Raw genomic sequence first — 22,218 nt, forward strand, 5'->3', positions numbered from 1 at the left:
CGCCCTCCTGTGGCCGCTGCGAGGCGACCTCCGGCCGCGCTGCGGGCCCCCTCCCACGGCCGGTGACATCACCGCATTCCCGTCCCGGCTCCTCCCGCCTGCAGCTGCAGTGACAGGCGAGCCGGGCCCGGTGGCGGAGAGGAAGTGCGGGGCCGCCGCGCCGCGCCGAGCCAGTCCCAGCCGAGGCCGGCTCCCGGGCGGCTCGGGTAACAGTGTCGCGGCCGCCGGGCGCAGCGCCGGGCACGCGCCGGGCAGAGCCGAGCGCCAGGCGGACGCTTCAGCAGAGACGCGGGGAAAATGGCTGATGACTTTGGCTTCTTCTCGTCGTCGGAGAGCGGGGCGCCCGAGGCGGCGGAGGAGGACCCGGCGGCTGCCTTCCTGGCCCAGCAGGAGAGTGAGATCGCGGGCATAGAGAATGACGAGGGCTTCGGGGCACCTGCCGGCAGCCATGCGGCCCTCTCCCAGCTGGGACCTGCGAGTGGGGGTGAGTCAGTACAGGGGCCTGGGAACTGGGGGCGCCTGGGGCTCGCACCCGGATACCTGGCCGCGTAGACCCGGCCTCGGGGCCCTGCGGTGGAGAGAAAAGGGCCTGCTGTGGCCAGCCAGGAGCAGGCCTAGGGCTGAGAGGGACCTGGTAGATATGGGGAGGAATCTTGTTGGATTCTGAGGCCCTGCCTGGCGTCTGTGGACCTGGTGGCTCCACGGACAGGAATTTGTCATGACATTTCATCCCAGGGCCAGCTCCACCACTGCCTGGCTCTGGAATCCAACATAACCTGGCCCTGAGAGTCCCTTCTGAACCTCCCCCCTTGGCTGGTTGTCCCAGACTCCCAGCTAAGCCCTGCAGGTGTGGGCAGAACCACAGACCTCCCAGCTCCTCAGTCCTAGCTCTTGCCTACAGCTGGCAAAAGCAGAGGACGCTCAGTGCACCAAGAACTCACAAACCTCTCCTGGGGACCACCTGCCATCCTGCAGCCACTGGGTTAGCCACTTTACTTACATTTAGTCTTTTCCTATGCATTATTAAACCCATTTCAGAGATGGCAAAACTGAGGCTCAAAAGGTACACTACTGAAACAACTAGTAAGTGGCAGTGAGGATTTAAACCTGTTTCTGTCAGACTCTAAGCCCCCTCCACCTGACCACACTGTTTTCCATATGCCTGGCTCTGAGTTAGACACCAAGGTGGGGGTAGAGGCACAAAGGGCTTCAGTCAGATGTGGTGCTATCCTCCTGGGGGTTTCTAACTGTCTATTAATGGTTTTCCATGGTGGTCCAGGGCTACTGTGGTTAGCTTTAGAATCAGGGTCCAGGATCTGGTCCCTTTGATAGCGTGTTTATCAATGATACTCCTGTTCTGGTTCTGGCTGGAAAGAACAGTTTCTTAAAATATTTAGCTAAAAAGTAGATACCTTCATGGGTGCCTCCAAAACAGCCTGTGCTTCTTGTTAATGTTTTCATTTTGGTTGGGGTTTATGGGCCTGTTGGAATTAGTGGTAGCTTACATAATTTAAAAAAAATGTTCCTTATCATCATATTTGTTTTTATTCAACCTTTACGGAGTGCCTACTGTGTGCCAGGACCACTGGGGATATAGAAATGAATAGGACAGTTTCTGTGGCTGTAGGAGCTTGAAGCATCTCAGTACCCCATTGATAAAAGAAATGAAACAAGCCTTTTGTAACATCTAAGAAACTGGAGGCCCAGAGAGCCTGAGTGTCTTGCCCAAAGTCTCACAGCCATGAGTGACAGATCTGAGACTTGATCCTAACCCTCCCAACTTTGGGCCCCACACTCTTTCAAATGATGTGGCCGTCACCCTAGGAGGTAATGGGATGGAGGGGTGGCTTTGTGACCCAACCAGGCCAAGAGTGGAGTCTTCTCAAACAGCAGCTCCTAGCACCTCATTATGGATGCTCACACATTCCAGGGAACTCCTAGGAAATGCCTGCCTATAGTCATGCACCAGTATTCATTAGTCCACACCTCCTCCTTGAAACCACCAGTTTTTTCAATCTGGCTTGGCCTGCGGGAGGCCCTGCTGAGAAGAGCTGTTATCAGAACCCTCTGAGAGAGAAGGGCAGGTAGAAACTAGGCTAAGGACAGCCAGAGGCGTCTGGGAGTTGAGCAGGTTGTGGCCTATCCCAGGACAGTGGGGCTCCAGGGGCTTACAGCCTGGATGAGAGGTTCCCTTTGTGGCAGGAGTGGGGTACAGATTGACCCCAGACTGGAGGTAGCAGGGAGAAAAGCAGAGACATGGCCCTCTGAAGGCCTTCCAGACTCATACTTGCTGAAGCTGCAAATGTTCACCTGCCCTCCTAAGTGGGACCTGAAGATCAGGGAGGTAATATGGGATGATGGCTCAGTAGGTGGCCAGACAGCATGGAGTTGATCTGACCTTCCTAGGCCTAGATGGTGCTGAGCAAGTAATCTTTCCTAACCAGCGATAGTGCCAGAAGCCAGGATAGGATGGAGAAAAAGTGCCTTGGCCTGTTGGGAGCTGGAGGAAGCTGGCTTCCGGAGCTGCCACCAATCAACACTTCTGTGGCTGTTCTCTTAGATGTTGCCACTGTGCTGACTGCCCTGCCGTTGGACTCCCTGTTACCCCTGGGGAAAGAGGTATCCGATATAGGCCTGTGCCTCAGCCACATTGAGCCTCTCCTCTGGGGCTGGATCTGTGGCCAGCCTGAGCAATGGACACTTTGTTTCCATTCATCAGCCTTGGGTAGGGCCCCAGAAGGTTTACATTTTCACACCCAGATTTCTGAGCCCTGGCCTGGCTCTGCCCCTGACTTGCCCAGTCAGTTCCTGGCAAGCCTGTTTCCCCTGCTGGGCCTCAGTAAGCTCCCAGGAATGTTCTGGACCCTGTCTGCCCTTGTTCCAAAAGGGGTCAGGAATCTGAGGGAAGCAACACCCACAGGGTTATCTGTGGGACTCATATCTGCTGCGCTTCTAGTCTGCAGGCCTCTGACTATGGACGTATGATTATAAATGTGCAATAATCAGAAAGCATTGTGGGAACAGATACTCAATTCTGTGTGTGGGTGTGTGTGGATTCTCGAAGAGCCTGAAATTTCATCTCCAGAGGAGCAGTCAGGGGACTGAGAAACTGAGGCAGAGACTTTTGAAAGGCCAAGGTAGGCACAAGGACTGTGGACCAGGGACCTGAGACTGGTGTGGCCAGAGTGGGGTGCGGCCTCCAGAAAGGCCAAGTGTACAGACTGACATAATCATGAATGTACCCTGATAGCATTAGGCCCTGGTAGAGGAGATGTCCCAGGAGAAGCCCCTTCACAGAAGGTGCTGCCACTAAAACTCCATCAGCTCCCTGCTGACTGAGGGATGAGGCCACCTATATAGGAGAAGCCCTAGCTGAATAGGTAGGAATGACAGCTGACATAGTTGGTCGGAAGCAATCACTGTTTGAAAATAGTCAATTATAATGTATATCAACCAGGGATTTTTTCCATAAGATTAAGTATCCCTCCTTTCAGTCCCCAGGCTGAAATCACTGTGGTTCCTGCTTACAGCTCTATCTGGCTGGTAAAGGGGTACTTGTCTGTCTGTGGGAAGCTGGTGTGGCCTCCTGTGGCTCTTTGGCAGGAGGCATCACAGTTTCTGAGATGCCTTAGGCAGACCTTGCAGGTAGCAGTGGGCCCAAAAGAGCAATTCACCTTCCATTTAGCCGGCACTCGCTGCTCAACTGTTCACCCATTCTGTGCAGTGAACCCTTAGGAGCTGAACACGATACAGAGACTGCCTTGAGAAGGGAGTGCATGACCCTTGGAAGGTCACAAATAACTGCATAAGAGTGTGGGGGATGCTATACAATATTCTGCGATATCCCAGAGCTGGAACCTTCCATCAGTGTCTAGGGAAGTAGGGGAAGTGATAGAGGGCTTCCCAAAGGAGGTGACCTGTGAGCTGGGCCTTGGAGAATGGCTCCAGAGAGCATTCTTTAGAGAGAGAAGCAGGAAGAAAGTCATGGGGTGCAGACTGCTGTGTTTGGAGAAGGAGGAAACCAGAATAGGTTTTGTGAGAGGGACTGGTGGGAAGTGAGGCAGGGAAGTAAGTGGGCAGGGCCAGAGTGTAGAGGTTCTCACGTACTATGGTCTGAGGTTTGACGTACTCATTCAACAAATATTTATTGAGCCTCTAGTATGTGCCAGGCACGGTTTTATTTTATTTTATTTATTTTTATTTATTATTTTTTTTAGTGTTTATTTATTTTTGAGACAGAGACAGAACCTGAGCAGGGGAGGGGCAGAGAGAGAGGGAGACGTAGATTCTGAAGCAAGCTTCAGACTCCGAGCTGTCAGTACAGAGTCCGATGCGGGGCTTGAACTCACAAACCCGTGAGATCATGACCTGAGCCGAAGTTGGACGCTTAACCGACCGAGTCACCCAGGCGCCCCGCCACGCACTGTGTTAGATGCTGGGCCCCAGCAGTGGACAAAACAAAGTCCCTGCCCTCACGAGGGTCCATTCAAGTGGAGAAGGTGCATAATAGGCACATGCACAAAAAAGCCTATCGGGCCGAGGGGTAAGTAGAGAAATACTGCAGGGGCAGGAGGGAGCGGTGCCAGAGGGGTAAATGTCCGGGGTGGTCAGGGAGGGCCTCTAATAAGACAACATTTGGGCAGAGGCTGAAGAGAGAGTAAGGGAACAGCCTGTGTGGCTATGGGTAGGAAGCCCTTCCAGGCAGAGGGAACAGTCCCAAAGGCAGGAGCAGGCCCTACGGGCCACTGCAGTTCATGAGAGGTGGATATTTTTCTGGTTTGTTTTTATTATATTTTTAATCAGAAGAGTGACATAGGTAAGTGTATGCTTTACAAAACATCAACCCTGGCAGATGGTTTGAAAGAGGGTTGGGAGAGTGTGACACTGGAGTCAGGGAGGCCTGTGAGTGGACAAAAGCCATCCATTCTTTTTCTGATATGTTTTATTTGTGTTTATTTAACACACGTCTCTGAACTCTTACTGTGCCCACCTCTGGAGAAGACAGTGGGGAGGAGAAAGGACACAAGTATGGCCCTCTAGGTGTTTGCCACTAACAGGGCAGATAGAGCAGACAGGGGGCAGAGGGCAGAGGGCAAATTTGAAGGTCACTGTTGCAGCAAAAGCCACAGGAATTTGTGACTAATCAGCTGTCAGGGAAAGGGACCAGGAGGAGTCATTGTTGAGGGCAAAAGAAAATCCTTTTGGGAGGAGCGGAAGGAGGAAAAATAGGCCAGGTGCTGCCTGGTGGGGGCTGCAGTTCCTGCTCTTCCAGGTGGAGCAGTTGCTCAAGGCATCGCAGGGACAGGCAGGGACGCGCTGGGCCCCTCTTCCTTAGCTCTCACAGACACCGCCCTGAGCCTACAGCACCTCTATCTCCTCACCAGGCACAGGCTCCACAGACAATCAGGCCATTCCTAGCCATGGCCGAGGGTGAAGTAATCTCAGGTAGGTGAGGGGCTATTACTGGCTGAGTGGCTCTTGGCAATCATAAGCCTCTCTGGGCCTCAGTTTGAGTATCTGTAAAATGGGTTGATAACATCATCACAAAGTTGTGGTGACAATCAAATGTGATAACGGCTGTGAGAAGGATTTGTGAACAGTCATGGATAGAGCCCAACTTATTTATGCATCCAGTATGTCTACGTGGGGAGGGGGTGTTAATACACACATGGGCATAGGCAGAGGATGGCTCAGGGAGCTAACGTAGAACCATTCTGTGCTTGCTTTAAGCTGAGCTATGAATAATGCCATTTCTTTGTTCTCTTTCTAGCTGGTTCTGAGGACATGGGGACCACCATCAATGGAGATGTGTTTCAGGTAAGCAAGATTCTGTGTCAGTCGTGGTAGGGACCAACAGCCTGGGTCTCAAAAACTTATGGCCCCATCATCAGAAGGATTAAGGCTGCAAGTTATTCTGGTCATTATGTCTGATGCATTGGGATGGGGAATATAGATGAGGGTTTTGACATGTTTTCTTTCTTTCTTTCTCCCTTCCTTCCTCCCTTCCTTCCTTCCTCCCTCCCTTCCTCCCTTTCCCCCTTCCCATTGTGTAGGGGAAGGGAGTGAAGAATAAGAACCACTAGAGACAGGGATTGATGGTGCATGGCCTCAGGTTGCCCATGGTGATGTCCATCAGGGAGAGAGAGATATAGTGGCCCACAGTGGCACAGATGCACACTGGGCCCTGCACACATGTGTACCATGGATGGGAGGCTGAACTGACCATCTCTAACATGTCTGAGCATTTTAAGTGGGCAGATCTTTGATCCACTGATTCTACTTCTTAGAATTTTCCCTAAGGAGGGGTGCCTGGGTGGCTCAGTCAGTTAAGCATCTGACTTCGGCTCAGGTCATGATCTCATGGTCTGTGGGTTCGAGCCCCATGTCGGGCTCTGTGCTGACGGCTCAGACCCTGGAGCCTGTTTCAGATTCTGTGTCTCCCTGTCTCTCTGCCCCTCTCCTGCTCACACTCTGCCTCTCTCTCTCTCAAAAAATAAATAAACATTAAAAAAATTAAAAAAAAATTTCCCTAAGGAAAGAATTGGACAAGGACTCCCATACTCCCAGATGTTTGCACGATTATTTATTTTTTTAATGTTTATTTATTTTTTGAGAGAGAAAGACAGAGAACAGAGACAGAGACAGAGCATGAGCGAGGGAGGGGCAGAGAAGGAGGAAGACACAGAATCCAACACAGAGCCCGACATGGGGTTTGAACCCACGAACTGTGAGATCATGACCTGAGCCAAAGTCGGATGCTTAACTGACTGAGCTACCCAGGCGCCCCTGCAGGACTGTTTATAAGAGCAGACAGACTATATGGTGAGCATAGCATAACATATACATAAGTTGAATTCCTAAATTGTACACCTGAAACTAATGTAGCATTGTATGTCAACTACACTCAAATAAAAAGTTAAAAAAAAACAAAAAAACAAAAAAACAAACTGGAAACAACCTAAGTGTCCAGCATCAAAGGACTGAGTAGGTAAACTGGAAAACCGTGCTGTTGTTTAAAAGAGCAATCAGAGCTTTCTGTATTGACATGAAAAGAGGCCCACAATATATTAAGTAGAAAAGCCCATTGCAGAATAATATGCACAGTATGGTCCAGGTTTTTATTGTAGAAATCTGTTTGCACAGAATATCTGAAAGGATGTGTACCAACTGTTAACAATGCTTAACAGTGGTTAGCCCCAAGGTTGGGCGTGAGATAAGAAAAAGGCTTTCACTTTCACTGGATTGTTTTAAAATTCCTCATAGTAGTCTTATAACACACACACACACACACACACCACCTTTTTCTGGTTAGACTGCCCTCTGTACTTGCCTACTGCCTCCCCTCATTTGTACACAAATCGGTTTAAGAGTCAGTAGACTGGGAGAACTTGGACCACAAATGGCATCCCCAGGACCCCCACAGTTTCAACAGTCCCTCCCCACCCATGCTTAGTTGAGGTAAAGTCTTTGCTGGATGAGGCTTAATTCTCACTGGCTGGGTCAAAGAGCCTTGACCCCTGGGGCTGCAGCTTCAGGATCTCCTGAGCCCCACCCTATTGAAGAGCTGGCCTCCCAAATCCTCAGTGGGGAATAAACAATACTTTCTTATGTAAGAGGGATGGGCTGGTACCTTACACAAGGAACCTAGCCAAGTCCCATTTCTGGAAAATTACTCAACTATCGGCAAGCTAGAAAAGTCAGGCTCTAGGACTTTAGGAACTTTGTGTCCCTTCCGGCCTGAGAGCTCCAAGTAAGCAGCATTTATTCCTGTACAGTTTGGTAGGTCATAGAGTTCAGGCGGCCCCTGTCCTGGGCACACTCAAAAGGACTTCACTTGACCCAAAAGGTCTGTGTCCTAAAGTGGACCTGGAGCTGGAGATATACTTAGGACCACAGAAATACTTAGAACACTATGAGCAAGATAATTTTCCCTTTCGGGGTGCCTGGGTGGCTCAGTCGGTTAAGCGTCTGACTTTGGCTCAGGTCATGATCTTGCGGTCCATGAGTTCGAGCCCCGCGACAGGCTCTGTGCTGACAGCTCAGAGCCTGGAGCCTGCTTCGGATTCTGTGTCTCCCTCTCTCTCTGCCCCTCCCCCACTCACACTCTGTCTGTCTCTCTCCTTCAAAAATAAATAAACATTAATTTTTTTTTTTTTTTTAATAAAGAAATGCCAATGCTTAGGGGCACCTGGGTGGGTCATTCAGTTAAGTGTCTGACTTTGGCTCAGGTCATGATCTCACAGTTTGTGGGTTCGAGCCCTGCATTGGGCTCTGTGTTGACAGCTCAGAGCCTGGAGCCTGCTTCAGATTCTGTGTCTCCCTCTCACTCTGCCCCTCCCCCACTCATGCTCTATCTCTCAAAAGTAAATAAACATTGAAAGAAAGTTAAATTAAATAAAAAAAAAAAGCTAATTTTCCCTTTCTATAGGTTAGGATCTTGAGGTCTTCTCCTTTCCTGGCCCCCCAGACTTACTTTCTATTCCCCATAGGGAACCCCGGGGCTCCTTCCCTGTCTCAATGGGAACTCTTATTCTCACTGCTAATAATCCAGGTGTGTTTATGTGTAAATCATTTCACTCCATGCCATTCTAGAACCATTACGGAGAGGGGAGGGGTCATGGATGAGATGAGTCACTCAGGAACCTAGTGGCAAAACTGTTCTCCTAGATCTCCTGCCCCTGATCTGGTGCCCTTTGTCCCACCCCCTTGTGCTGGAACTGGCTGGCTGCAGCCCCCGAATCTTAGGTAGAAAGCCCATGCAGACTTTTTTAGGATTGAGCATAGACCAGGGTCTGGTTTGTGCTGTGGAAGGAGGACGGGGGGAAGCCTTGCTTGCACATGCCCAACACTGTCAAGTGTCCTTGGCAGAGCTTTCTTACTACATTTCTTATTCTTTCCTGGCAGCCTCCAGACCACAAGGGGGTCCAGCTATAAACCTGGTCTTCAAGGCGTAAGGATAAGTCTGCCCACACCTATTCCAGTTCCATCTAGCACCGCCAGGGACAGGATAGAAGGCCCCTGCAGGACTCCCCCCTCCTGCACAAACTCTCTCTCCCCCCACTCACTGCCATCATCCCCCTTTGAGCTACTTAGAGGAATCAACGGCTCAGCTTAGCTTAGCTTTAGATGGACAATCCCAAAGACGGATATGCTTCATCCTCCTGACTGTCTCCAGAGTCACAGCACATCCTCGGCCAGCCTGACCCGGGGAGGCTCTCATGGTGATGTCCAGCAAAGAGGTCTCTCAGGAGAGGGGCGCTGGCAACTGGACCAAGATAAGCCTGGCCCTGACTGTGGCTTCCTGCTTTTTGGTCCTGGCCATTCCTGCCCCCTTCTCTGTTAAGCTTGGGGGTGCTCAGAGCATTCCTGCAGCCACTGGGGAGCCCACCTGAGCTGCCAGCCTGCAGCTGACCCGATTTCCTCTCTGGGACACTCAAGTGGTTAAAGAGGAGCCCTGCTGTGGCCCCCAACCTTGCTGCTCACTGGCAGGGGTTGGGAAAATAAGTCCACAGAACAGCCAGAGAAGAGGAGCCAGTAAACGACTTCCCAGGACTCAGTGTGCTGGCAGCACTGTGGTGCTCTTCCTGGACATGGTGCAACATGGGCCGGCGTGCACAGGGCCTGCTAGGCCCCAGCAGTGAGCCACACAGCCCTGCTGGCCCCCACACATGCACATCCTCTCCAGGTTACAAGGGGCCCACGGCAGTTATCCCATGTGGGCCCTGCTTCACACTCCGAGTGGGATGTCGCCACTCCCATTCATTATCTATTTATATTTTTAAGAAAGTTTATTTATTTTGAGAGAGAGTGTGTGTGTGCATGCGAGCAGAGGGGGGGCAGAGAAGGAAGGAGAGAGAGAGAATCCCAAACAGCCTCCACGCTGTCAATGCAGAGCCCAATGCGGGGCTTGGACCCGTGAACCATGAGATCATGACCTGAGGCAAGATCGAGAGTCGGATGTTTAACCGACTGAGCCACCCAGGTGCCCTTCGGGGTGACGTTTGTAAAGGCAAATCAACCAGCTATTGTCCTCTTCAAAGAAGCTCGCTTGTAATGAAGGACAGAGACCCGGAGAGGAGTGATGCTAGTGCAGGATGGTAAGGCTCAGATACAGGGGTGGTATGAAGAGCTAGGAATCCAAGGGGCACCTGGGTGGCTCAGTCGGTTAAGCGTCTGACTTTGGTTCAGATCATGATCTCAAGGTTCCTGAGTTCGGGCCTCCATCAGGCTCTGTGCTGACAGCTCGGAGCCTGGAGCTCGCTTCGGATTCTGTGTCTCCCTCTCTCTCTGCCCCTCTCCTGCTCACTCTCTGTCTCTGTCTCTCTCTCAAAAAATAAATAATTTTTAAAAATTTAAAAAAAAAGCGAGGAATTTGAGTTCTTAACAGTGTGTCAGCCATCACCCAAGAGCTTTACATGTAAGCTCATTTCATCCTCCCGACACCCCTATGATGTAGGTTCTGTCATTATTCCCATTTTACAGACCAAGAGGAGGACGCACCGAGAGGTGTAATAGCTTGCTCTAGTTAGACAGCTGGGAAGAGCTGGGACTTGAACCAGGCCAGGTGCTGCACTGAATCAGGGAGTACAATAGGGAGGGGATGCTGGAAGTGGGTTTCCAGGCTGCCCGGGGGCATGTGGTGGTCTTGGCTGATAGGAAAGTGTGTGCAAAGTACAGAGGGTGAGGCAGTCTGTGTGGGCCTTGCCCAGAGCCTGGGCCTGCTGCAGAGAGGTGTGTGGGTGTGAGAGAGATGGGGGATGGGCCGGGGGGGGGTCACTTGGAGGAGTGGGCATAGTCTCTAATCTTGGGCAAGTAGACTTATCTGAGAGACCGAGTAAGCGTGTCACAAATCACGTGACACAGAAGTGACTTTGGTCCCTGCTGCTACGTGGCCAGTAAGTTCACACCCAGGAATTCAGTTGGAATCTCAGCTCCACCAGTTCCCAGCTGGGTGACCCTGGGACTCTAGAGCTAGAATTTCTCTACCTGTAAAACACCGATCATAAAATCCGTCGTGTAGTGTTGTAAAGAACTGTTTAATTGTGATTCTCTGTAAGTTTTAAAGCACTATAACCTGGGAATCTTAATTTTAGGGCAGGTTTTATGGAGATGGTGGGCCTGAAGGACACCAGTGTTACACAATTCCTGCTCAAGAGACCCTTCTCCAGCCCACACACCCCACCCTTTCTCCTCCCATGCCTGGCAGCATCAATGTACCCAGAGTTTCCCAAAGGCACTGGCCCCACAAGGTCCTTAACGCTGTTGGCTCTGGTCTGAAATGACCTTTCCATGTCTCTTCCCATCCTGCTATACCCCCAGGCTAAAATGGCTGTGTCCTCTCTTGACCCCTCTCTTTATCTGACCTGTGTTATAGTGCATAGCCCAGCCATGGTCCTCATTTGTGAGGGACTCTCCATGCCAGACTCCCTAAGGGAATGGGTTGTCTTATTCATCCCTGTCCCCAAGCCCAAGCATATGATAATTCATTCAATGAATGTTCTAGAAATCCTGCAGCGGGCCTTCCCTGTTTTAGGTACTCTACCGAGGTAGGCTTGGGACTCACTTACTTGATTGGGGCAGGTGGGAGACAGATTGTAAACACGTAAACAAACAAGTCATTTCAGATAGCAAGTAGTGCCATGAGGACAATGAAACCCGGCACCTGAATAAACACATATACACAAAAGTAACTGCAGTTGTCTGCAGATGGGACATTCTAGAAGATTGGGCAGGAGGCCTGGCGGCCTGGCCTCAGGACAGTCTTGTTCCAAAGGGGGCAGGGTGGGGCTCACTCAGCATTAGTGATCAACTTGTGTTCTCCAGATTAGGGCCCTTGGGTGTGGTGAGAGACTGTCTAAATTGAAGTGTAATGCCGTGCTGGAAAGAGGAATAGGGCAGTGTTCCAACTGTCCCACCCAAGGCTGGGCCTGAGCCCAGGGAGGTGCCAGGCTACATACCCTGCTCTGGGCCTGCCCTTCCCTCTCCCCCCAGACAGCTGGAGACTGCAGCCCTCCTGTTCCCCACTGTGTGCTCCTTCACCCTGGCTGCCCACACCCCTTTGGGCAAGCGTTTACCCAGCACTTCCTCTGATCTGGGCACATCAGGCTCCAGGGATATTTATCCATGCAGCCACTGCTTATTGAGCACTGATGTGTGCCAAGGACAGTGGGGAGCACTCCTGGACAGAGGGCGCCCCAGACACTGTCTTGTGGGGAGAAGACATTAAACACCAAAGTTCCTGACAGTTTTGATGAGTGCTTGAAGGAAGAGCACAGGGAGCGATGGAAGGATGGAACAGGGAACCAGAGGCTATAAATAAGGTCCAGCTTTGCCCACCAGGACCTCCTGGTTCAGCGGGGAGACTCTTGTGCAGAAGGTGAAGGCCGTGATAGAGCACAGAGAAGAAGGGGTGTGAAATCTGCCAAGGGGGTGGATATCCCAGAGCTGGTGACTTCAGAGCTGGAAAGTCGTGGGATGGAACAAGATTTCATCAGCTGGAGAAGGGAGGGGAGACAATTGCAGCTAAAGCAGGAGACAGAGGCGGGGCTGCAGGAGTGTGTGGGGTGTGTGAAGACTGGAATGTGTAGGACCAGCAGAGTGCCAGAGGAGGAGGCAGGAGATGGGGCTGGACTGGAAAAGGTTTCTGGCTTTGCGAGACCAGAGGGGAACCACATCCTTGCTGGGCTGAGTTCTCAGCCCCAGCACTTGGGAGTCCCTAGCTCGGGCAGGCAGCACAGGGAAGTGGGCAGAGCTCTGGCCTGGGAGTCAGAAGCCTGGATGCCTGCCACTACAGCATGCCATCTTTCCTGGCCTCAATTTCCTCCCCTATAAAATGAGAATGAATAATTATGATAATTATGATAATTCTACCATTCATTGAGCCATCACCCCATGCCAGGCACTCTTCTTCTTCTTCTTCTTCTTCTTCTTCTTCTTCTTCTTCTTCTTCTTCTTCTTCTTTTTTAAGTTTATTTATTTATTTTGAGAGAGACAGAGAGAGTGCAAGTGAGGGAGGGGCAGTGAGAGAAGAAGAGCGGGGGAATCCCAAGCAGGCTCGGCACAGTCACTGCGCAGAGCCCAATGCAGGGCTCGAACTCACAAAACCATGAGATCATGACCTGAACTGAGATCAAGAGTCAGGCACTCAACTGACTGAGCCACCCAGGCGCTCCCAGGCACTCTTCTAAATGTCTTACAAATACTGTCACGTCAAATGCTCACAACAGCTCTTAGAAGTAGTTTTATTATTATTCTCATTTTCAGATGAAAAAACAGGCCCAGCAAGGCTTATACCACTGTGCAGTCTTAGCCATGGCCATCCTGCCTATCTCAGCGCTGCCTGTTCACTTAGCAGATGCTAATTGAGTATCTTCTGTGTGTCAGGCACTGTGCTGGGCACAGAGGACAGGGTGATGAGCAGGCTAGGCAAGGATCCTACTGTCACAAAGGTGACATTCTGATGGAGAAGGCAGACAATGGACAAGCAAACATGAAGTGAGATTTTTTTCAGACTGTGTAAGTGCTAGTGGGTGAATAAGATTGTAATAGAGAGAGACTTTAATAATAGTAACACAAGGGACTCACTGTGCCAAGAAGTGTTCAAAATCTTTTCCATTTTTTAATATATATTCTTAAAATATTTACTGATTTGAGAGAGAGAGAAAGAGAGGGCAAACGCAGGGGAGGGGCAAAAAGAGAGGGAGAGAGAGAATCCCAAGCAGGCTCCACACTGTTTTCTTAGAGCCTGATGCAGGGCTTGATCTCACGAACCATGAGATCATGACCTGAGCCGAAATCAAGAGTTGGACACTCAACCGATTGAGCCACCTAGGTTCCTCCGAATCCTTTACATGTTAAAACTGATTTCAACCTTACATCAGTGTTAAGGTGGATAGTCTTACTGAGCCTGCTTCATGATGAGGAAAGTGAGGCACAGGGAGGCTGAGTAACTTTCCCAGGGTCCCCCAGTGGGAAGATTGCTGGCAAAGGGCACAGCAAGTATAGAGGCAGGGTCTGGTCATAGTCACCAGAGGCAGCAGGTGGGAGATTGTTGGGGACTGCTGGGAAATCCAGATGCAGGGGGTGTCTTGGCAGTCAGGCAGCAGAGACAAAGGGGCAGGTGCACGAGCTGTGCACGCTGCTGTGTATTTGTGCCCTAGGAGGCTAACGGTCCAGCAGACGGCTATGCGGCGATTGCCCAGGCTGACAGACTGACTCAGGAACCTGAGAGCATCCGCAAGTGGAGAGAGGAGCAGAGGAAACGGCTGCAGGAGCTGGGTAAGGGCCAGGCTGAGGTTCGGAGCAGCTCCAGCTGGGTTGACTGTTTGGGATACGGTGGGGGGTGGGGAATCCTTAGGATAGAGGACCCCCATCCCCCTGCACTGCCTTAATATGGGTATTGGGTGAGGTTGGGCCCTGAGGCTGCCTGCCAAGGGCCAAGGGGAGAAGCAGCCAGGGCAGCTGTGCTCTCACATTCTTACAAGAAAGCTGCCACTTATTCTCCTGTTGGGATCGCAGATGCTGCCTCCAAGGTGACAGAACAGGAGTGGCGGGAGAAAGCCAAAAAGGACCTGGAGGAGTGGAACCAGCGCCAGAGTGAACAAGTCGAGAAGAACAAGATCAACAACCGGTGAGAGGAGCTATGGGGACATGAGGGCAGCTATAGAAATTTGAGGAGGCCGTGGGGATCTGAGGGGACTGTGGGGACATAAGGGGGCTGTGGGGACATGAGGGGACTATGGGGACATGAAGGGATTGTGGGGACATGAGGGGACTGTGGAGACATGAAGGGACTGTGGGGACACGGGTCTGTGAGGACATGAGGGGACTATGGGTACATGAGGGGACTGTGGGGAGATGAGGGGGCTGTGGGGAGATGAGGGGGCTGTGGGGACACAAGGGGACTGTGGGGACACGAGGGGACCGTGGGGACATGCGGGGACCGTGGGGACACGAGGGGACCGTGGGTACACGAGGGGGCTGTGGGGACACAAGGGGACTGTGGGGACATGCAGGGACCGTGGGGACACAAGGGGACCATGGGTACACGAGGGGGCTGTGGGGACACGAGGGGGCTGTGAGGACACGAGGGGGCTGTGAGGACCTGAGGGGACTGTGGGGACATGAGGGGGCTGTGGGGACACGAGGGGACTGTGGGGACACGAGGGGACTGTGGGGACACGAGGGTGCTATGGGGACATGAGGGGGCTGTGAGGACCTGAGGGGACTGTGGGGACATGAGGGGGCTGTGGGGACACAAGGGGGTTGTGAGGACACGAGGGGGCTGTGGGGACATGAGAGGATTTATGGAGACAGGGGGGCTGTGGGGACATGAAGCCAGCCACGGGGACAGTGAGACAAGTTATGGGATGGGAACTGTCTTGAGGATGGCGATTTAGTGGCAAGAACATAGAGGAAGCAGAAGCAGAACCCCTCAGGGCTGCTTCCTCAGCTGCCTGTGGAGTTCAGAGTCCTTCAGAGGTGGTACACTGTTGAACTGTCATCTTACCACAACAGAGAGAAGCAAGTTCTGCAGTCAGCAGAAGAGGTCCCAGGACCCTGGCATGGGAGCCAGACTGTCCGGGGCCCAGCAGTTAGCGTCACAGGGAGCACAGGCCTGGCTGGGAGTGAAGAACCAACCTGGGTAGAGGATTTTACTGCCTGTAGAAATGGCAACACTTCAACCCAGAGAGGCTAAAGAATAAAAGGAAGTTAGTGGCTTGTGTAACTGAAAAGGCTGGGGTGGGACTCCAGGTACACTAGGCTCAGGGGCTCAGACAAAGTGGACTGGTGCTCACTTTTACTGTCTCTCCATGCGGCATTCCTCTCTTGTCCTGGGATGGGGCAGAAAGATGGCCACCAGAAGCTCCAGGCTTCTGCCATTCTCTTGGCAACTTCAGTGAAAATAGCATCTTGCTCCCAATAGCTCAGCTGAAATCCTGAACCTGACCCTCATTGGTTTGGTGTAGGTCCTGTGCCCATTCCAGGACCAGTGACTGTGCCGGGGGAGGGACCCTGATAGTCCAGCGATAGTGTGCATGGGGTCAGTCTCACCCAAACCACAGGGACTGAAGTGGGGCCAGCCTGATCCTGCAAAAGACAATCAGGGGCCCTTCCTGGAAGGGGCGGATGGATGCTGGGCAGGCAGGCAGTGGATGCCCACCAGAGAGCACCTGCATGGACATGGTCTCAGACCACTTCTGAGACTCTGGCCAGCAGCTCTGCCTTTGAGGCTGTGTCCTTCAAGGTACTTGGCCTGCCCAGAAAGGAAAGGCTGGCTCTGGGAAGCTGCCGCACTTCTGTTCAAGAAGCTGCTGCATGCCAGGCTCTGGGTTGGGCCCTGGGGAAACAGAGCTGAGGACCCTGTCGGTATCCTGGAAGAGCTCAGAGGAGACAAGCACACATGTGCAGGTGAACTCAACAGTAGAGCTCTCTGCAAGAAGGCCATGGAAGCAAGGGCTGTGGGTGGAGGAGAGACCTCTGTGTCTGAGGACCTGGGCTTGGGAGGATGACTAGAAGTTCATTAGGGAAAAGAGGGCAGCATTGGGGGAGGGTATTCTAGATCAGGGAACAGCATAGTATGAAAGAAAGGATGTTGTGTCTCAGGCACCGGGGAGTCAGGGAGTGGTAGGAGGGAAGACAGGAAGGAGGGGTCACGGGTGGAGGGCCTCCAATAACAGGGCTGGATAGACGGGGTGGTGAGGAGCCACCGAAGATTTGTGAACAGGCAAGTAATACGATCGGCGCAGTTTTAGAAGAGGCACTCAGGCCTCTCTCCCTGCTCTCCTCTCCGGGTTGTGGATAGTTGCCAAGCGTTACAGAACTGTGCTTCCTAACACGCTCCAACTGGAGGTACTAACGCTGTCTCCCTTTCTCTTTAACCCTCTGCCTGTCTGTCTTGCCATCTGTCTTCCCCCACCTAACCCTTCTCTCTCAAGGATCGCTGACAAAGCATTCTACCAGCAGCCAGATGCTGATATCATCGGCTATGTGTACGTGTCTTCTTTGCTCCTCTGTCAGGGACCGGGAGAGGGCGAGGGACCCCTTGTGGGGCTGGCACGGTTTCTTGAGTCTCCTGCTTGTGGGGTATAAATGAGGTGGGGGTGGCAATGACCAGAGCAGGTGGCACTCCAGGGCTAGTGCAGGCACAGACCTTCTCCTCTATCCCTGCGGCAAATGTTTATTGAGTATCTATTCTGCCTGGAGGCAGCTTTGCTAAATCTGAGCAGAGAAAGAATGCACGGGCCATCCCAGGGGGGACAGGCAAATGGTGGGAGGGGCAAATGCAAACAGTCAAACTCCCTCCCTCTGAGAGGCCTCTTAGGGCTGGGAGGCCTCTTAGGGCTGGGAGGTGGGGTGGAGTCTTCTGTTGAACCAAACATGGACTGTCAGAAGCATAAAGAAGAGATGCTCCCAGGAACACTCCCATTCTCTCCTCCTGCCCCCAAGTGCACTGCTCCTCCTCAAAACTTCGGCCCAAGTTTGGCGACAAGACCCTGCCTAGACCACCCAGGGCCCCTCTCACATGTTCCCCTTTGGAGTCTAGTTAGGACTGTGATTAATCTAGACCTGAGATGGCAGAGGCTTCCTCTCATGTCACCCCCAAATGATTGGTAGTGACAGCCTGGAAGATGTGTTGGGGATGTTGAAGCTGAAGGAGAAGCAGTGATGAATGTGTGATGTCTGCCACGTGCGTGTGTGCCAGTATTTGCTGTTCCTCACTCTGGGTTCACCCTCGGCAGGCCTCTGATGCTGTCTGGGCTAACACTTCTCTCACAGAGCACAGGACCCACCTGAGAAACAACCTGTTTTTCAGCCAGTTTTTACTGGGACTCGCCCAGTGCCAGTCTCTGTTCGAACAGGAATAAGGCACAGCCTGTCCCCCCAAGTTGCTCATGGTCAGGAGGGTATTGTCATAAGGGCGGTATGGAAGGGCACACTGAGCTCCAGGAGCCACCGTCTGCTGGGGGAGCGGCTTCAGAGATGCGGGACCTTCAGTATGAGAAGGAAGGGATGTGCTAGAAGAGGACAAGGGCAGCCTCCATGAGTGGAGTGCTGGGGCTGTGGGGATGGATGGGTGGGAGCTGAGGATGGGAGGTCAGCTTGGGGCTAGTTGCAAAATGCCTGTTGTGCCAGATGTATAAGCTGGGACTTGATCCTAAAAGCAGGATCCACAGGTTTCAAAGAGAAGAGTGGGATGACAGGGGCATGGGTGCTGGGGAATATATGACAAGTGGTTGAGCGTTCTTTTTGCGCTTGAGGAAATAGCGCCCAGGGGGCTCCTGAAGAGAGGAAGAGTCTAGATCAGTGTTTCTCAGACTTTTCTGTGCCTGTGAATCACTGAGGGATCTGTTGGAGAGAGATTCCAATTCAGTAGGACTGAGGTGAGGCCATGATTCTGCATTTCTAACAAGCCCCATGGTGATGCCAATGCTGCTGGACCATGCACCACACTTTGAACAGCAAGGTTAGAGGAGAGCCTCTTGACCTAGAAGGGACAGCTCCTAAGACAGCACGCCTCAGCCCCACTGGTCATCCAACCTCATATAGCCTTTTTCCAAGCCTGCACACACTCACCACTTTGTTAGATTCTCAGGCCAGTGAGACAGATCAGCAAGGTGGAGACTGATTCTCACTTTATAGGTAAGGAAATGAGTACATGGAAGGAAAGGAAGATCACTAGGGAGGGGCCACGTCACCTAATCCAGGGCCAGCTCATTCTTGGCACAGCCTGTAGGCATCACCTAAGAGCTCCCTGCCTGACATGTGCAGAACTGATCCTGCTTGAGATACAGAAGGGGCCATGAGAGGAATGGGGATTTCCAGGGACCCTTGCTGGCCAAATAAGACATAGACCCAGCCCTCTCCACTGGAGATCAGTTATTGTCCTTTTCTTAGATTCCCACATTTGGGTTTTGTCCACTGCACTGTATTTACTGTACTTTGTTTCTCCACTGTTCCTTAATCAGTGGCTTCTAGAACTGTCCACCAGAACTTCTGATGAAGAAACCACCAGTTTTCATCCTAACTTGATTCCAACCAAAAGCAAAGACTCCAATGGAGTATTCCCCAGGCTGTGGTTCCATGGAGATAAGTCATTCTGGGCTAAAAAGAGCTCTGTAGTCAAATATGCTTGGAATGTGGTAGATTCTATCTGCATCTTATACTCCACCTTAGAGGTTCAGGATAAACATCAGTACATTCAAGGCTTTGAAAGTCTCACGTTTAAGATCCTCTTTAACTAAATTTTCTATGTGTATTTGACCAGAATGCTTTTCTGGGGGAATACTTATTGGGTCCATAGAACATAGAGGCAATGCTGAACCAGTTAGTAAGGTGGTTAGTCAATGTCCTACCTCTGTCAAGGTTTTGGAAATGTTTAAAATAGCTGAGGTACTACACTAGTGCCTCCAAGGTTCTTTAGTTGTTGGGATTCCCAACAACTTTTATTTTATTTTATTTTATTTTATTTTATTTTATTTTATTTTATTTTATTTTATTTTATTATTTTATTTTATTTTGAGAGAGAATGAGTGAGTAGGGGAGAGGCAGAGAGGCAGGGAGAGAAAGAATCCCAAGCAGTCTCTGCATTGTCAGCACAAAGCCTGATGCAGGGCTCCAACTCACGAACCGGGAGATCATGACCTGAGCTGAAATCAAGAGTCAGACGCTTAACTGACTGAGCCACTCCGGCACCCCAGTTGGGAACTCTTGCTGAGGACGTGAGGCACTCACGTGCCTGAATGAAAAGAAGCTACACTCAGACCTGAATGAAAAGAAGCTACAAGCCATGAGCAGGTATAGGGGAAAGCATTCCAGGAAGAGGTGACAGCCAAGTACAAAGGCCCTGAGGCAGGACCAAAGTAGGCTTCCTTTGATGCCAAGGCTGTTTCTGGGGACCTGAGGGCATAGGACACAGGGCTAACTCTGGACAGAGGACCCAAGAGTAGGCTGGGCAAAGCAGCTTACTCAATGGGAGCAGAGCATCACTGATTCAGGGGAAAGACAGACAGCAATGAAATCTCTGTCTTTTCTCCACCTGCAGGGCATCTGAGGAGGCTTTTGTGAAGGAATCCAAGGAGGAGACCCCAGGCACAGAATGGGAGAAGGTGGCTCAGCTGTGTGATTTCAACCCCAAGAGCAGCAAGCAGTGCAAAGACGTGTCCCGCCTGCGCTCAGTGCTCATGTCCCTGAAGCAGACGCCGCTGTCCCGCTAGGTGCCTGTTACAAGCATGGCCACAAAGCATGGGCTGGGCCTGGGCACAGGAGGAGCAGCTGCTTCAGCCAGGGGGGGGCAGCACCTCCAGCAGCTGCTACACACAGCCTATTCCGTTCCTCCCCATCTCCCGGGGCTGGGAAGGGAACCCTCACCCCTCTCACCCCATTTCCTCCTAGCCCTGTGGCCCAGCCCTTCACACCTTCTCTCAGTCCACAAAATTGTGACTGTCCCTCCTGACGTATTTTTTTTTTCTTGGCTTAAAGGGTGTGTTGTTAACTCTTTTTACACTTATTTATTATCATTCTCATTTCTCCGGAAGCCATAACTGGTGTCAGGGCTCAGTTTGTGCTTAGAACTTTCCCAGCTTCATGGCCTTGAGACAAGGTGAGGCTATTTCCCCAGAACCTCTCCCAGCTGGAAGTGGGTGTCCCAACTTGTATATGTCTGCTGCCTCCCTCTCCAGGAGGAAAGACAACCTCTAATGGAATGCTTTTGCAACCTTGATCCTTGCTGATTCTTGAACAAGCCTGTGAGATAGGGATTCTCTTGTTGTCTTGATATAGCCATGGACACCAAGGCTCCCAGAAAGTAAGAAGCTTCAAGTGGGAGGGAAGAGGCAAGACCAGAAGTTCCCGGTGGTAGCTCCCTCTAAACCTGGGTGAGAGGCTGGTGAAGGTGGCTGCTGCCAGACTCCTTTCTTGGGTTTGGCCAGTACCCTCTAGATGGGGAAGGCTCACTGCTCTCTCTCCTTCAGCTGTGCCCCTCTGTAGATCTGGGATAAATAATCAGTGACCATACATTCTTCCTCTTCAGCCGAGGTTGCAAACAAGCTATGCTTAAGCCATTGTGACCTGCACAATGTTTAAAAAGATTTGAGTAACTCCCAACTGTATTAGTTTCCTAGAGTTGCCATTACAAAGTACTGCAGTGTCGGGCTTAGAACACACATTTATTGTCTCACCATTCTGGATGTCCAAAGTCCAAAATCAAGGTGTCAGCAGGGCCATGGTCCATCGGAAGGCACTAGGGAAGGATCTGTGCAGGCTTCCCTCCCAGCTTCTGGCAGCCTCAGGTATTCTTTGACTTGTAGGTGCATCACTACAGCCCTGAGTTCATCTTCGTATCATCTATGCATTGTCTTTCTGTCCAAATTTCTCCTTTCATAACAATGTCAATCAGAATGGATTAAGGCCTACTGCAATGACCTCAGTTCAACTTAATTATCAGTAAAGACCCTATTTCCAAATAAGATCACATTCTGAGATACTGGGTTAGGACTTCAACATATCTTTTTTAGGGGAACACAATACCACCAACCACTAAAAATAGTGGCCTTCATCCTTAAAAGTGCCATCGTCCTCACTACTCCACATTGATTCCTTGAATCTTGAGGCAAGGGTCACCACAACATATAGCTTTAAATTTATAATCTCTGCCTTACAACTGAGAGACCATGATGGGAACAAGAAACTTAGTAGGCCCTAGTCATACACTCCTCCATTTTGCAATTTAGATTGTGTTATGGGGCTCAAAAAGTGGGTATGTCTTCTATACTCCCTCTTTTCCCTTCCGGTAGCTTGCAGATGGTGATGAAATTGAAGTCATACATGTTAGGAACTTAGGTCCAAATCAACAGGTTGGATCTGACCACAGTCCAGGAATACTTGTGTGGGATTTTACATGAATGCAAAACTCATAGGTTGCCTCTCTTCTAGAGTTTGCTCAGGTCCCCAGCCTACTTTCTTCCTTAACCCTGAAACAGTAGGTACACAAACCAGTGACAAGCTTTGTGACTATGTTCTTACCACTTTACCAGGCTACTTCTCTGAGCCTGTTTCCTTTTCTGTAAGATGCATCAAGAATCAAGCCGGGATGGTTAGATCAGTGGAGCCCTAGGTGCTCTCAGGTGAGAGTGGGGTGAGGAGTAAAGTGGAGAGCAGAGCCCTCTGCCTTGGACAGGGCCACAGCTGTTGGCCTAGTCTGAAGGAAGGTTTTCTGTT

The 22,218-nt window shown here is 51.3% G+C and overlaps 1 protein-coding gene across 2 annotated transcripts; it reads left to right on the forward strand.

Annotated features, from left to right (window-relative positions):
- Nucleotides 1-122: 122 nt before the first annotated feature.
- Nucleotides 123-20,720, forward strand: CLTB (clathrin light chain B). 2 transcript variants are annotated; one of them, XM_030327176.1, is made up of 6 exons: nt 123-484; nt 5,771-5,817; nt 14,160-14,277; nt 14,518-14,629; nt 16,938-16,991; nt 20,045-20,720. In XM_030327176.1, the coding sequence occupies exons 1-6, from the start codon at nt 298-300 to the stop codon at nt 20,214-20,216; spliced, it is 690 nt and encodes a 229-aa protein (XP_030183036.1). In that variant the 5' UTR covers nt 123-297; the 3' UTR covers nt 20,217-20,720. The 2 variants fall into 2 exon arrangements, with proteins under 2 accessions (XP_030183036.1, XP_030183042.1); XM_030327182.1 differs by lacking the exon at nt 16,938-16,991 and having other exon boundaries at nt 129-484.
- The last annotated feature ends 1,498 nt before the right edge of the window (nt 20,721-22,218 follow it).

This window comes from Lynx canadensis, chromosome A1, assembly GCF_007474595.2.
Source record: "Lynx canadensis isolate LIC74 chromosome A1, mLynCan4.pri.v2, whole genome shotgun sequence".
NCBI lineage: Eukaryota > Metazoa > Chordata > Mammalia > Carnivora > Felidae > Lynx > Lynx canadensis.

Excerpts from the sequence above, each read along its gene's own strand:
- CLTB (XM_030327176.1), top strand. The coding sequence starts at position 298 with ATGGCTGATGACTTTGGCTTCTTCTCGTCGTCGGAGAGCGGGGCGCCC. Across the intron at positions 5,818-14,159 it reads TCAATGGAGATGTGTTTCAG|GAGGCTAACGGTCCAGCAGA; the intron begins GTAAGCAAGATT and ends TTTGTGCCCTAG. Across the intron at positions 16,992-20,044 it reads GCTGATATCATCGGCTATGT|GGCATCTGAGGAGGCTTTTG; the intron begins GTACGTGTCTTC and ends CTCCACCTGCAG.